The 17,002-nt window shown below is 38.0% G+C and overlaps 1 protein-coding gene across 1 annotated transcript in view; it reads left to right on the forward strand.

Annotated features, from left to right (window-relative positions):
- Positions 1-17,002, forward strand: part of LOC131427190 (nucleolar protein 6) — a 26,036-nt gene continuing 9,034 nt past the window's right edge. Inside the window, exons 1-3 of the mRNA XM_058590165.1 lie at positions 1-151; positions 201-1,090; positions 15,441-16,939. Of these exons, the coding sequence (XP_058446148.1) occupies positions 131-151; positions 201-1,090; positions 15,441-16,939 (2,410 nt within the window). The 5' untranslated portion in view covers positions 1-130. The remainder of the gene's footprint in view (positions 152-200; positions 1,091-15,440; positions 16,940-17,002) is intronic.

Below are 17,002 nucleotides of genomic sequence, written 5' to 3' on the forward strand. Positions count from 1 at the left end.
TATCTTAGCATAAAAATAAAAACAATCAGCTACCGGTGCTATCACACGTGTAATCACGTTTCTTCCAATTAAAACGTTTGATTAGTTTTTTCGTGTCTATTTTGTTGATTTAAAAAGTGCTTCTCAAAGAATGAAGAAACTTATTTCAAAGGTGAGCGAAAAGTTTTTCATAGAACAAATAAATTCACAAACTATTGCAGAAACGGAAAGCCTCGTTGCCCGTGAACACAGAAGGAACGGATAACGATTCGATGATTGAAAATGAATCCAACGATAGTCTAGAAGAGAATGGAAGGTTTTCACAGGAGGCACCGGGTAGTGATAGCGGCCATGAGAGCATGGGCGGACGCTTTGTAAAAGCCCCGCTTCGTAAAAATGGGTCAGAAAAGTCAAAAAAGCATAAACTATCAGACCCGGAAGAAAGACAACTCAAGAATAAAGCATTAAAAGAACTGTACAAACCTCCGACAGTTGAGGAGATCAATCGACTGAAGGAGACCAACAATTTTTACCATTCGAATCTGTTTCGTTTGCAAGTTGAGGAAATTTTACTCGAAGTGAAAGTTAAAACAAAGGTTCTCAACTTTGTGCAAAGTTGGCTGAACGATTTTCGGAAGTTCCTACGTACCCTGAAAGACGCAGAAAACGAAAGAGGTTTGCTAGACGTCACTTACGAAGCAGTTGCCTTTCCCCTACCGTTTCCGAGCAACTCCGCAAATGTGCTCAGTAAGGAAACCTTCAAATTCGTACAGCAAAGAATTGTTCATCAAATTGGTTCAACCCAAATGGAAACATGCTGTGGAAAGCCGCTGACCGTTGATTTACTGCTTGAAATTCCGGATAAGTGTTTTCGAAACGAAGATTACCTGAACATGCGCTACCATTACAAAAGGGCTCACTTTCTTTGCCATTTGGCAGACGGATTAACCAAGCAATCTAAATATCCGCTGGTTGCGAAAGTGAATTTTGTGTCGTTGAAAGGTGACGTGCTTAAACCGGTACTGGAAGTGACTCCCGCTGATGAAAAGTTTGCCAAACGGGTGCGTTTCATCATCCATGCTGCTACTGTTGCGAAATTTTCTCCTAAACGGTAAGTTGATTTGTTTTCTAATATTGAATGAACTTAAAATTAATTGTATCATGAACAACAAAAATTAGTTTTTATTCCTAGCATGATTCTACATAAAACTCATGATCTTGCGTTTTCCGCGGTTGATTTCTGCGATCGAGTTTTAAAGACCAGAAATTGTGCTCATCTGCTTCCTTTGGAGGTTCGGATTTTTGTTTCGATGCAATCAGATACTCGTTGTAGAAGACATTCTTGATGTACCAACCACCGAGCCAAGCACCTCTGGCATCTATAACTTTCTCAAATGCCCATACACCTTCCTTACGTGTCTGATTGACGTTTATTGAATTTGTCAAAACCGGAACACGGTCTTCGTGCGTAGACACGCTTGGTGGCGCCGCATACACATATTCCCGAACATTAATTACTTTGATGTTGTAGATTGGTTCTGCAGCCGAATTTATTTTTTCTAGTCGAAATGCTGAATCCGGAACCGTTCCGGATTTATGTGCTACCCCCATATAACGTCCCAGGTTATGATACCAAACTGTAGCGAACATAAGCCTACGAAGAGAGATGCTTCGAAGACGCACACAGTCGACCGGAGGTGAACCAACATTCAAACGTAGACTCGGGTCTGCTGCCAGTACGGCCACTAATGCAAGAAAAGTGAAATTTTTTAACAGCATATCGGACAAAGCTACAAACTAACCTGTACACTTCAAAGCGGCTGTATTTTTAAGCTCGTCTCGCGGCGATAATCAGTTACTAAATTACCAACGGCTCACACCGTGACCGAGCAATTTCACGATCACGATGTTTCGCGGTGTGTGTGTTGAAAATGAAAATCCCTCAGCTAAGGATCGTTCTTACAAATCATAAACTTTTACATTGATAGAGAAGTTGGTCAGAAATGGAATGTTACTTTTAGAAACATGTCAAAAGTTAGTAAATTCCGAAAACTGCTATTGAATTTTTAAAATTTGTTATGCAGCCTAATTGAACGGAAGAACCAAGCATGTTTAACTGATTAAAATCAGAAACGACGAATTCGCATTTCTAAGACATTTCTAGTGTTAAACACATCTTTGCTTTGTTTATTGAGAGAGAGGAGGAGCAAAGGGAGGAATTCACCCGGACCCGGATTTCTTCAGCGGGTCTGGCAATTCGAAGATTCAATATTGTTTTTTCATTCTTCATAACAAAACAAAAAATCAAAAATCGTCACAAATTTAACTTGCGAATTATTTTGTTAAAATATTGTATTTAAAAACCTCTTGATACGATAATAATGTTTTTTAATGCTCATGTTTAGAGGCCCGTAATATTGCAGTCTCTTAGTCATTAATATTATTTCACCTATTGATTGGAAATATTTTTATGCATCGATTTGACTAAAGTAAACCACGTAATATAAACTATATGTGATTAAAACATTGATTAAGTATTGCTCGCTACTATTTTGCCTGCTAGAAATAGAATACGCTAAGCTGGCTTGCTGGCTTTTCCTCACGAAGTCGATGATTTTGGAGGAGTCAGCGACATATCCGTTGGAAAGCACCACTCTGGTTTGTCAAAGCAAAAGCGATACTGTGACCGCAAATGAACTTATAAATATTACTGAAAATATTGCTAGTGCTTCAGTCTCACATGAAAAATGTCACAGGAAAGTTGCTGCCAGAGAGCAAACGTCACACGAACAAAATGATTCGATATTTTAAAAGGCTTGCTTTGATCAAATGTAATTAGCTCGCTTCCAATTTTTGACGATTCACGTAACTCAATGTACGATTCAGACGGTCCGCTTCCTTCAGTGTCCATCAAAGTTGATAATGCTCTCTTTACCGGAAAGTTCATACGTTCCGGTGACGTTTGTGTGAATGTCTCCATAGGAATGCATTCAACTAATTTTAATGGTGACGGACTGTCTAAATCGTACTTAAGGATCGGCGTGTTTTGATGAAATGCCATGTTACGTCGTTTCACCTGAGAGACCAGGAACCGGCTCATGGTATTTTTAACACACAAACGAAACTGAGTTGTACTCGCACTCATCGTTGGGGTGTGAGTAAACCTGCAAATAAGAGAACAAATAAAGTTTATTTAAAACAAATCGTGCTTGCGAGCAGTCGGATATATTTCGCATACGATAGCTAATCCAGAAAAGGACAAATAAATAGGAAAGATGGGACTCAAAACATTGATCCAATAATTTTATAAATTTCTCTGCCAAATATTTAGTCATTCGAAAAAGTTTCCCAATGTTGTTAATTTCTGATATCCTTCTAAAATCGACGGTGGCAAAGTAGCAAATTATATTGTACGAAGAATACCCCCGAGAGGGAGCATTTGTAATAATTATTTTATAGTTTTGTTGAATTTTATCTCTAAAACAATTGTCGTTCTGAATGTTTTTTGCAAAAAAATTTCTTTTTCAAATTGCAAAAAAAATCTTCTTGGACTTGACGGGATTTCCAAATAATAGACAAAATCTCTTCGCAAATTGACCTTCTGTTTTAACGGACTTCGCAGCCGATTAATAACGTAAAGAATCATTGCATAACTGGTGCTACGATCATACTGACACTAAGAATCCTTCCAGATCGGGAGTGTGAAAACTGCGTCAAGCGAGAGTGACATATGATAAGCTTAGGAATCAGAAAGATATAAAACCAGTTCAGGAATGCTTAAAATTAACTTCCAATTTAAATTTAATTAACTTGATTCATGATGAGAAAACCTTTCTCATATTACTGATATTTACATCAATATTACTAAAGAAATCAAAAAACTTTTCATTGAATCTTTAATAAAAATAAAAATTAAGTCTATTGCGTTTTCAGAAACTAGAAACCGATATACCCGAAATTGGTTCGTTCGGCCAGCAACTTTATATAGTACATTTTGAAACAGATCCGAGCCAAATTTATGACAAATTATACATCGTCTCGTTTAATGAACGGCGCAACGTTTTCTTGGGGTTGGCGAAACAGTGTTAAGTGGGTCCTTTTTTGTAAACTAAATCAATCCATTCTGAGATGGAGTCCACAACTGGGTGGAACTAAATTCAGGATCTGAATTCTGGTTCACTTGAACTTAATTTCAGCATTATAACTTATTTTCAGCGTTGAGTTTGATAGTTTAGTTCCAGGATACAAGTTCAAAAGTTGAAAACAAGGCTCTGGCACTGAAACCTAATTCCCGAACTAGATTTTTGGAACTGTTTTCTTGACTAGATTTTGAAACTAAATCAGAATTCTGATTCAGAAATTCAACTTCAGAATTTTGGAACAAAATTCAAGATATGAATTCTCTGTATCGTTCCAATTTTAGTATATGTCCAGCCGAAGCTAGGACTGATATGAATTCTAGAACAAAACTTTAGATCTAAACTCCGAATCAGAATTTTACAATGGCTTCTGAACCATAATTTAAATCCTGAATTTGGTTTCAGAATCTAATTCCTGAATTCATTTCCAGAATTCAGGTTAAGAATTCAGAATCTGCATGCTGAAATTGAACTTAGGTTCTGGAACTAGATTCAAGTGGTTCGGAATTCAAGTTCAGAACTCTGTTCTAGAAGTAAATTCCGAGCCTTGATTCTGAAAATGAGTTCAGGTCCAGAATTGTAGAACTAAATCCAAGAACTTAATTCGTCATCTCCAGAATCCGTATTTAGTTCATTGATTCAGTTCCAGTCTTTGAATGTCCAGAATTCAGGTTCTGGTGTAGATAAATAAATGGTAACAAAAAGTGCTCAGCAGTTTCAAATATAGGATAAATTCCACAAATCGGTTATGTTTAGAACCATCAGAATATGCAAAAAATTTCTCCACCTAATATGAAAATCTACAAAACAAGAAATTTTTTATATTCCTAATCCACCTAAAGACTGTCCCAAAAAGTATGGACGCACTTTGATTTCGCTGTAAATAATTCACAAGTGTTAGATATTCAAATTTCATTCGATGTACTGATAATATTATACTACAACAACAGAATATTATCCTCAACATTTGCTACTTAGCCATTGTAGACTAGCTGGCGCACCTTTTTGCGAACGTTCCTCATTAAATTCCGTACAGACTTCTCGGCAACAAATTTTGACACTTTTTTCCAATCTTTTTCGAACTGTTGAATGGTTTCGGCTGCCGAGACATGTTTCCTAAGATGTGCCTTCGTTAACGCCCAAAATTCCTCAATTGGTCGAAGTTGTGGGCAATTTGGTGGATTCATGTCTTTTGGGACGAAAGTGACATTTTTGGTAGTATACTATTCTACCGTTGATTTCGAGTAGTGGCAAGAAGCAAGATCTGGCCAGAAGACAACAGGATCCTTGTGGCTTCGAATCATGGGTAGAAGTCGTTTTTGTAAACATCCCTTGATGTATATTTCGCTGGCCATTGAAGCAGTGGTGATGAAGGGTTTCGAAATCTTACCGCAGCTACAAATTGCTTGCCAGACCATAGATTTCTTACCTAATTTTTCGACTTCAATCGATGTCTCGGACTGGTTTAACACTTGCCCTTCTCGCACCTTATAATGTTGTGGTCAAGGCAAGGATTTGTAATCGAGTTTTGCGTAGGTTTCGTCGTCCATGATTATGCAGTTCAAATTTCCAGCAAGAATCGTATTGTAAGCTTTCGAACCCTCGGACTGATCGATGCTTCTTGTTTCGGTTATTTCTGCTTCCTATAGGTTCGAAGATTCAAACGTTCTTTAGCACGAAGAACATTTGACTTCGAAGTGCCCACTTTTTTGGCCACATCCCGAACTGAAACCTCCTTCTTTTGCTCGAACGCCTTCAGTATACGTTTATCCAACTGTGGGTTATCAGGACCTTTTTTTCGACCCGTTTTCGGTTTATCCTCAAAGGTGTTATCCTCACCGAACTTCCTGATTGCATTTCGCACGGCTTTTTCACTTACTCCTTACAGTTTTGCTATCTTTCTCAGTGACAGTCCGCGTTCTGTGCACCATTTGTACACAATTTTTCGACGTTGTTCTGCTGAAAGACCACGCATTTCGAAACAAACTAATGAAAACGAATAAACAACTGCACAAATGGTTAGAGAAAAGTGTAAACAACAGGATGCAGCCATAAAAATTTACAGATTCTGAACCATTGCGAAATGGCAGCGGTTTTTGGTTGCGTCCATACTTTCTGGGACAGTCTATAGTGCACAATGATTCAAAAGCTCAATTTTACGCTCTTAATTGATAACTCATTTAAAACGTGGTTTTTGAGGTACAGTATCTTCAGCAAAGTGGCTTAGATTGATAGATGATTTATGTGATTAATCCCCCTAAAAGTGAGATAAAAATATTATTTTGGCTAAGGGCCCCCATACGGGCTAAGTTACTTTGATAAAGTTGTTCGAAAAGTCATTTTAAACAAATTTGTAGAAGGTACTATTTTCGTAACTTGAGTGTAATTAATGATATAATGTATTTTCTGAAAAGGGTGTCCTAAAACCTAAAGTTTTTGAAAGAAAACATATATATTTTTAATTTATATGAGTTTTTCACGTTTTTCAAAGTTTTTCATCATTCAAAACTACACAACTTTCTCAAACATACTATGCTACTATCATTTCAGTTTAATGAAATAAAGCCATTTTTCATGTTTTTTTTTTTGCAAAATTCTTTTAACTAGGCTATCATCAAAAGGCGCAGATGAGACTACTTACATATTAAACTACTTCAAAGGAGCTTTCATGTCGTGGTTGAATTACTCGTCTGCGATCGTCTGCAGACGAGATATGTTCTTTTCAAATATCCTTGTCCTTGACATTTGCAACGATAAGGTTCATTGTATATCAGATCAGATTTCAGTATCAGCCATTTTATCTTTGAACTTGATCGATGACTTCAAACGAGACCAAGCTTGTTGTAATCGGTTCAGCCATCTTAGAGAAAATTGAGCGGTAAAAAACTAACGTTTCGTTGGTTATGTCACTCATACCATTATATCTTCGGGACCAAAACTGATAACCATTTGATCTTCAAACTTGACCTAATAGTACCTTAAGCTATTTCCATAACCGGAAGCGACAGCCACTTGATCTCCGAACTTGATTCACAATCCAATAGTAGCTTTCATAAGAACCTAAGCTTGTTAAAAATCGCTTTAGCCGTCTCCGAGAAAACTCGGTAATGTCAATGACATTACCCATTCGCCTTTTTTGTCATGAAGCAGAACTGCTACTGAATGAAATGCTAGGTATGAAACAACGGTCAAAACCGTCGGCCGTGTTAGGGGAATCAAGAGGGTGACGTCATTGGTGCATGCTGTGATTGGCTCGTGAAAACATAGATCAATCCAGAAAGATTTCTCAATAGTATAGTATAGCAATACTGCAACGAAACGGCTAGTTTCCAGGTAAAGATTTTCGAATCGATTCGTCGTTAGATAATATAAATCCATCAGCAAATCACTGAGTTATAAACGCTCAACATTGTTACTTAAAATCTTATTTACTTTGTTACTCTGAATTATTTGATACTCAAAACTGCTAAATATTTATAATTATATGGATCATCATCATTACATAGATGATGGTGGTTTTATTTGCTTCATCTTCTTCATCTGAACTTGGGAAGAACCTTTAGAATTTTCCAGGTCCACTAAGTTTAAATAAACTTTAGCAAGCCTCCAGTAAAAATTCATGTTCCCCACTCAAAGTTGGTTGACTGATTCGATCCAGCTTCAAAGTCCGGAAAGTTTCCCCCGATGCCCCATTCGGGGGGTCGGATTTTTGGTGTGACGCAATCAGGTATTGATTGTAGAAAATGTTTTTTATATACCAAGCACCAATCCAAATGCCACTGTCCATAACACGCTGGAAGGACCAAATGCCTTCCGCGAGGGTTCCATTGATGTTTTTGTGATTACTAAACACGGGAACACGATCCTCGTGTGTAGACGTATCAGGCGGTCCTCCGAAAATGTACTCTCGATAGTTGATCAATTTGATATGGTATACAGGTTCTTTGTACTGTCCAAGCCTTTCCAGTCGAAAGGAGGTATGATGCGGAAGATTTTGTTCTTTTGGTGCAAGTGCCATATACCGGTAGGAGTTTTGTCCGTGAACATTGTTGAAGTAGTTAGTAGCGAATATCAGTGTACGCATCCAACTACTTCGAATGTGAACGCAATCGATTTGCGGCGAACCCAGATCTACACGAACGGTTTTCGCCGGACTAAGGACCATTGCCAGTAGGAAAAAATAAACACATGTTGATATCATATTTGGCAACGTAATGACTACTGTGCGGTTAGTTCAATCGGTACGTTTTAAGACACGTATGATTTATTAGTAATAATCAATCAATCCATGCTTTTGCACGGTATATTAAGAAATTTCACGATACTCGAAAGTGAGCCGGAATTCAAACACAGTATACAGTATATGGCTTTGGCATGCCTAGCTAACAGTTCTCCACTAGTTGCTTTTTGTCTTTCTTATATAGAAATACTGTGCTATTATTTTGAAAACTGACTTTCTAACCTTGGTTCTGAACTTTACAACCGTATTAGAAAAATGTGCACCTCATTTTCTCCAAAACAATCGAATTTTTATATATTAATATTCAAACTATGGATCTATAGACTTTTATTGTATCCGAGTTTCTGTTTCGGAGTTATGGGGCAGTTTTCTTCGCTGTCGTTGAGTGGATATTCAAAAGAGAAATATCAGTTTGTTTGGTTCATTGTTCTAAATAATCTGATGTTTTGCCTTGCTCTTATAGAAAGCTTATGCAATCACTGCACAGTGGTCCGAAACGGGAAATTTGCGTGAAAAAACAATCATAACTTTTTACTGGTGGCTCATATGAAAAAGCTTTGTTGAGCAAAATTATGTGCAAAATTAGTTCAATAGCTCTTCTAAAGACAACTTTTCGGTGGAACGTTTCACAAAATAGTTAGAATAATAAAAGTGAGTTTTCAGGAGCCACCCTACTTTTACTTGGGAAAAATCATGTAACTCGATTAAATGAAGAGCTAGAGAGGTGCTTTTTTCAACAAAGTTGCTCGCAATAAAATTTCCTACAACTTTATTGTACAACAAAATCATTTTTGAGTTCAATTAAGAAAGTTAGATTTCAGATTTCAATCTAAATGACAACCACCCATGACATCAAAAGGAGCGCCATTTGATTGCAAACAACTTTTGTGAAGACACCAACTACAAAAAACTAATATTTAATAGTGAAAACATTTTTGTCACGCTAATTTCCCGTGTCGGACCATAGTGCACTGTGAAAACCAACTTTTCAATCGAAGCTCGGAGAGCCGAGAGTCATGGTTCCGGAAATACAGGGTGAAACGTGTATGAACTTGAAACTTGACATTTAGAGCGATAATGCAAAAAAAAGTTGCAAATTCTTCTAAAATTGACTCATTGACAATTGTTTCAATTTGTAGGTTGTGCTAGTTGCTGGTCAGACGAACTGATTTCAGCTATGCCAGTACTCAGTTTCTGGTTCTGGAAGTCCCGAAAATAGTGGTAAAAATCTTAAAAACGGAACTTTCTTGATTTTTTTTCAGAGACGTCGTATTCTTACTTTCTCTGGGAGATGGCTGAACCGATTTTCACAAACTTACAATCAAATGAAAGATCTTATGGTCCCATAGCTTGCTATAGAATTTCTTTTGGACCCGACTTGCGGTTCCGGAGTTACATGGTAATATGTGAAAATTAAGGAAGAAATGTGCACTCAATTTTCTCGGAAACGGCCTTATCGATTTTCACAAACTAAGATTCAAGGGAAAGGTCTTGAAGTTCTTCAAAAATTTCTAGAACTTTTAATCCAGATTCGACTTCCGGTTCCGGAACTATAGCGCGATGAGTTGAAAACGTTCAATTTCATGAGTATTTTTTTCACAAACGATAATCAAAAACAGGTACAAATCCCATAAAACTGACTGATAAATTCTTATAGTTGGCAGAACTGGAATCGGTGGTCTTCCGTTACCTACTCCCGAAAAACCGAAAGTTGTGATGAAATACTCGAAAAATAGAACTCACTTCAATTTTTCAGCAGTGCTTGAACCGATTTTCACAAATCTTGATTTAAATTAAAGCTCACATTGCCTTCAAAGCTACTGCAAAATGTCATTCCAATCCGACTTCTGGTTATGCAAATACAGGGCGACTAGTGTCAAAACTTTCGAACCGTTATAAAAAATGACGATGCAAAACCGGAACGTGCTGGTACGGAAGCCGAAAACAACACAACTTCACGAACGATGTACACAGTGTGCTTTGTTCAATTTCATACGCACTATAAAGAAAACGAAAACCAATGTCAAAGCTTGGTTAGGAAAACACAACCGAGTTCATCAATACAACGTACATGACCAGGAGTTTTCAATCGCGTTGAATTGAACCAGAAACGCGGTGCGTCTACGAATGTTTTCTCCTCGTGTGTGAATTCACCTGAATACGACTTTCGGTACCGGAATTACAGGGTTTTTACTAGAGATGGGCAATTCGGTCGCGAACGGTTCAAAAGAACTAGTTCTTTTGAAAGAATGAATGATCAATAGTTCTTTTTTGATAACGGTAGTTCTTCAGTTCAAAGTCGTGGACCTTTTTTTATGCTCGCGCAATCCTTTTTGAATCTACGAAACCTCAGTTCTAATTAAAATCTCGGTTAGTCATTCAACAGGCAAATTAACTATGAAAAGAACGAACGAACTGCTCTCGAGAACTAGTTCTTTTAATAGAACTCTACATCACTGAACGGTTCTTTGAAATGAACTTTTTTGTCCATCTCTAGTTTTTACACTCTGTTAAAAATTTATTATCGTCACTTAAAGTAGCGCAACAAAAAACGTAAAAAAAATATAAACTGGGCACGAAACTATTTCAATCGTTAGTCATTGCTAGTAGCTCCGGCTATCCTGGCTTCCGATTTCTGATTCCGGAAGCAACGAAAATAGTGTTCAAAATCGTCAAAATTGAACTCAGTCTATTTTCTCGGAGATGGTTTGACTGATTTTCACTTTCACACTTAGGTTCAAGTAGGAGGTCTTATGGTTCCATACAGAATTCCTGAATTTCGTCTGAATCCGACATGCGATTCCGGATATTCTGTGTAAAGCAGTGATTCCCAAACTAGTCACTGCAGCCCACTAGTGGGCATTAGCTTATTTTAGTGGGTAGACAATTCAGAATTGTTAACAGGTGGGCAGTGAGTCACAAATAGTGGGCTTCGATACATGAAAAATCTTTCTGAGAAAGGCCCTGAGTAAAATGTATTCATGACAAGTTTATATAGACATGTGGCCCTGGGATCGGAACTCATGTCCAAAATACACAAAAACCTATTTATTCCTGTCAGGAGTTCAGGTTTTTAACCCAGGTCCAAAATTAAGCCTAGTCCAGAACTCAGGTGAAGAGTCAAGGTTTAGGATCTAGTTTCAGGTTCAAAAACTTTGTCAGGAGCTGATCCGGGGTCAGAATTCTGAGTTAGAACCAAAGTCCACTTACCTTCTTACCTAACAGTTATAGGCCTGGGGTGTCCTTTGCTGTATCAAGCATACGTCTCCACATAACACGGTCCATGGCTGCTCGTCGCCAGCCACTCAAGGAGTCCAAGTCCAGGTTATAAATTGAATGGCAGAATCCAGATGCAGAATTCAGGTTCAGGTAAAAAATTTCTGTTAAGAATTTTGGTCCAGAGTCTGAGTCCAATTTCAGAATTCATATCCACAGATCCAGAATTGAGGTCCAGTGTTCCGTTCCAAAATTCAGATCCAGACGAAGAATTCCGGTCCAGAATCGAAGTCCCGATTTTAGGTTCAGAAATCAGATTCTGCACTCAGATCACAAATTCTTGTTCACAGGTTAGGGCAAGTTACTCAATTCAAGTCCATGTTCTGATTTCCAATTATAATCCTGGTCTGGAATTCAGATCTTGGCTTAGAATCCATGTACAGAATCAAGATCCAGATTTAGTATCCAAATAAAGAATTCTGTATAAGATGCAGAGTACAGAATCAGGATCCAGGGTCAGAATGTTCATGATTCTAGTGCATACCCAGTATCTCAGTCAAATTTTTCAAGTAAAAATCTTGTTTGGAATCCTGAATCCAGCTTCAGATTTAGATCCAAAACCTTCATCGAAAGCTCAAGCCAAGAAATCAGGTTCAGGTCTGAAATCCAAATCTATGCTCGTTATCCAAGTGTAGATTTCTGCCTCATGTTCACAATCTCTGTCCGAATTCTGGTTCAAAAACCATGTCCAGATTCAGTATTCAGATACACAAACCTTGTCGGATATCCGAATCCAGGGTCCTGGTTCAGAATCCTGGTCTAGGTTTAGAATTTCTGTCAATAATTTAGGTTCAAGCTTAGAATTGAGTAATCCTAGAGAACTCAGGTCCAGAATCCAATCCAGTCTCACAGTCCAAGTGCAAAATAGGTTCAAAGGTTAGTTTCGGAAACTCAGTCAGAAGTTCAGAAAACAGAATTCGGCCGCATAATCCCGGTCCAGGTTTAACTTAAGGACTAGAATCAAGATCCATGTTTCGAATATAAGTATTGAATTCTGCTTCAAGTTCAGAATCCATATTCGGATGAAGAATCTCTTTCAAGAATCCAGTTTCAGTACTCTGATCCAGAAACCTTGTTCGACAGCTCAGTATTCTAATCAAGCATTCAGGACCAGAATCCAGATCTAGATATCGCTTAGTTATTACTGGGTGAGAGGACTTGCGAGTTTTTGTAACAATCATAGAACCAAATATTAACAAATGTAAAAAAACACAGTCATGCACACCTTTATCACCAAAACTAAATTTTTGTCGTAATTTGCCCCTGTGGAAAGTCGTCGCTTGAGAATCGCTAATAAACTGTTTGGTTTTAAATGTTTTCGTTTTTGTCTCTCACAGTGTTATCCACATATGCCACAAGAAAACACGCCAAATGCAGAACTTTTCTCCATTGCCCAACGTAAAGACAGTCTGAAATTATGACTGATAAAATGAAATCCAAAAACTGGCGTCAAAGGCTTCTAGAGACAATCTCCAATCCATGGAAATTGCTCTGCCAACTGAAGTACTGTGGATGTTATGATACACAACTCAGAACACTTCCCGTTAGAAAAGAACTTGGTATTTGATCTGACTGTGCACGGTCGGTTAAGTTTACATTTTAGTTGATCCCCTGTGATCCAATTTCTTCCTCAAAAACTTAATTCCTCTACCAGTCGATCTCACTTTATTTCTCCGGTAGAGCAATGATATGTGAGGTTTTGTTGTTGTTTTGCTTACCCATTGTTTGAACGATAGGATCTTGAATTAACACTTAATTTCTACCGCGTTGAGATTGGGAAGCAAAATATTGTTTGTATCATTTTTATCTATTTTATATTTAAATCTCGAGTTAACTGCAAACACGTTGATTGCCGCAGAATTTTAATATTTTTTTTTTCTATTTGGTGGGTAGTAGAACGAATAATATATTTAAAATATGCATTCGACCAAAAAAGTTTGGGAACAACTGGTGTAAAGCGTTTAAAATTTTATACCGCCTTCTAAAGCGACGAAGCAAAAGAGGCAAATTAACTATTTAAATTTAACTAGGTTAAAAACTATTCCAATTTGTATATCATATTTGTTTCTTGCCATACAAACCAAAAAGGATCTCTCGCACTTTTCTTCAGTATGGCCAAATCTATTTTAACAAACTTATACATACGGAATTCCTGAATTTGCTGTGGATACTACTTTCGGTTCCGGATCTACAGGGTAAACAAAATTTATATATTTTGCTAGATTACACCAGAACAAACTTTCCTGTATTTATTCAATGGGCAGTTTTTTTTAGAATTCCACAGTAATTTTTATAATAGTATGAGTAATATAAGAAAAGCATAATTATACCACTAGGTGGATTAAAACAGGTTTTTTATTCGACAGTTAAATCAGTTGTCACAATGCCTTTCTTATTAATGTGCAAGTTCGTTTTAAGTTTTCGTGTGAAAATTCGAAAAAAAACATCGAACACACGAACCAAGACCATAGACTCTGTTCGCTTCATTTTGTATTCTTCTTGTATCCGACGAAATTATGTCAAGAACCCAAGTGTATGCAATTAGAATTATAGCACATGCTAAAGTGCTTAGGATTTCGGTATTTAACCATGCCAAATTTGTGTTCAAGTTTTGCTTGCATGCAATTATATTTATAGCGTTAAGTTTCACTTGCGATTTCGTCGTCGCGTTATTGTTTTACTAATATGTGATTTAGTTGAAAGCGATAAGGTTTTGCTCAGTTTTTGTAACGAGTTTCTGTAATATAATTGATAAGCGTTAGCTATAATTTCGCCGGATGCCACACGGCCTCCAGACTCGTTCTGTCCGGAGTAGGATAATAGGCAAGGATGGCTTTTATCGTATCAAAGAACTCTCACTGGCAATTCTTCACACGATTAAATCATTGCCATCAAAGAGAGACGGATATCATCGCAACAACAAAAACCCGGCATGGTTCATTTAACATAGAATCGACACGAATGCGAGAGCGAATTTCTCTCGATGACATTTCTGAGCATCAAAGGTTAGCACGCTGCTGTGGGGATCCTCTCTGAAGCAACAAACGGTCGCTTATTCTCGTTTCGCGATGTGTATATGTATGCTCCACACAAGGGTTTTGAAATATTGCAACCTAGTATGGGAATTATCAAGTTGAATCATCGATTCGATTTTTGCGTTAATTGTTAACTTGCGATTCTCTCTTGGGAAATTCCACATATTTATCAAAATGGCGTGAAATACTCAGAGTATGAAGTGGAGCGAAGAAATGTAGAAAAATTCTCTCACGGTTCATGCATTGAGAGACTCGAGTTCTTGTAGCATCTTCTACCGGATTGAAAATGTTGTATACAATATAGATAGCAATATAACAGCTTCTGTCAAATTTTCGGCAATCACCAACACTGATCTCCCAATCTCCCAGTAAACTATACAGTCCTTGGAACACGTGAATTAATACGAACTGAAAACTTTACATTAACTATTGTTTTAGGATCGAGTGTCCCAATGGAATGCCTTTTATTCTATTTATTATTCTTACTTGCTCTGTATTTTTGACAGAAATAGAATTAAAGAAAATTATTTTGCACTTCTATTGATTTTAACGTTTGTTTTCTGTGGATCAAAAGCAATGAAATCTTACTGTTTTGGAAGTAACTTCAGAAAACTGGTACTAAAATTTTGCATTTGCATTTTAGTTACCGTATTACTCAAGTTACCAAAGACTCATTCCCTTCGAAATTTCTCTTATTTTAGTCGTTTCACTCCAAGTTTACCGGAGTACATAATTCCAAATCAAACCTCTAAACACATGCTTCGTTTTTAGATTCCTGCCGGAGAAAAATAATGTTCGGCCTGCTATGATCGGTGAGGAAACCCAGCTGGACTCCGCTCTCTGTCCAACGCCGCACTATAACTCCTCCATTTTGTATGACCTGTGCCTTTTGAAGAATCAGGAATTTCTCGAAAGCGTACTACAATCGGATCATGTTCGTCAAGCGATCATTCTGCTGAAGATATGGCTTCACCAGCGACAGTTCGACGAGGGTTTCTATGGTTTCGACGGAGCCATTGCGACTTTCTTCGTCGTTCATTTGATGCAAGCTCGCAAAATATTCAAAACGATGAGCAGTTACCAAATAATTCGATTGTTTTGGAATCAATTGGCCAACAGTCATTGGGACACTGCTGGAATCTTTTTGGAAGCGAATGGAACCACCGACTTGACGATGTATCACAAGTTCTACGAAGTGGTATTCGTAGATAGCTCGGGAATATTGAACATCTGTGCAAATATGTCCGCAGATTTGTACCGGCGAGTGAAGGAAGAAGCGGCGGTTGCCATTCAACTTTTGGATAATACCAAAATAAACAGCTTTATCCCGTTGTTTCTTAACAAGTATCCCGTTTACACTCAATACGATCATATTCTCAACATTGAAAAGCCAGATTTAATTCGATCTGTGGTAGACACATTCGGATCCGATAGCGACAAGCTGAACTACTTTAACAATCCGTATGCACACTTTAGGATGATGGTTGTCCAATTGCTTCGAAGAGGTCTTGGACAACGAGTCAAATTCTTGGTGCCCATACAGGTACGGGCTACGAACGAGCTGAACCTAACGATTGGGTTTCTTTTGAATGCACAGGAAGCATTTTCGGTTGTTGATAAAGGGCCGGAAGCGATTGAGAAAGCAGCCTCGGATGATTATCGAAATTTTTGGCGTGGAAAATCTGAACTTCGTCGGTTCAAAGATGGATCCATCACGGAATCATGCATCTGGGGAGCGAGCACAGATTCTATTGGACAGAAGCGTCTAATCTGTCGCAAGATTGCACTGTATCTTCTAAATGCCCACTATGACATTACTGAATCGAAGTTAAATTATTTAACTCATCAGTTCGAAGTTTCGGTTAAACCGGACGACAGCGACCAGCATGAAACCGTCGAGGAACGCTCGTTGGCTTGCATTCGGACGTTCGACAACTTAAGTCGCATCATGAAAACGTTGGATGATCTTCCGCTGACTATCAACGCTTTGATAGGAACCGATCCGGTGTTTCGTTATGCGGAACCTGATCCACCGAGAGCGACAGCCAAATGTTTGCTCGTTGACGGCCAACTGGTGTTTCTAGCTTCACATGTGGTTAACGCTACGATACAGCTGGAGGCAAGCGGCAAATGGCCAGAACAGCTCGAAGCTATTCGAAGGCTGAAAGCTGCTTTCTATTTGAAATTTGCGGAGTCTATTCGGGTGTATGCCGGTACCTCAGCTGAACTGGTTCCTCAAGCGTACTCTGATTATTTGGATGTAATGTATGGTAAGTTTAATATTCAAACTTAAAGGCTGGTGTTTGTAGTAGTAAATATATTATTCTCTGCAG

This window comes from Malaya genurostris, chromosome 2 (genome assembly GCF_030247185.1).
Source record: "Malaya genurostris strain Urasoe2022 chromosome 2, Malgen_1.1, whole genome shotgun sequence".
Lineage (NCBI taxonomy): Eukaryota > Metazoa > Arthropoda > Insecta > Diptera > Culicidae > Malaya > Malaya genurostris.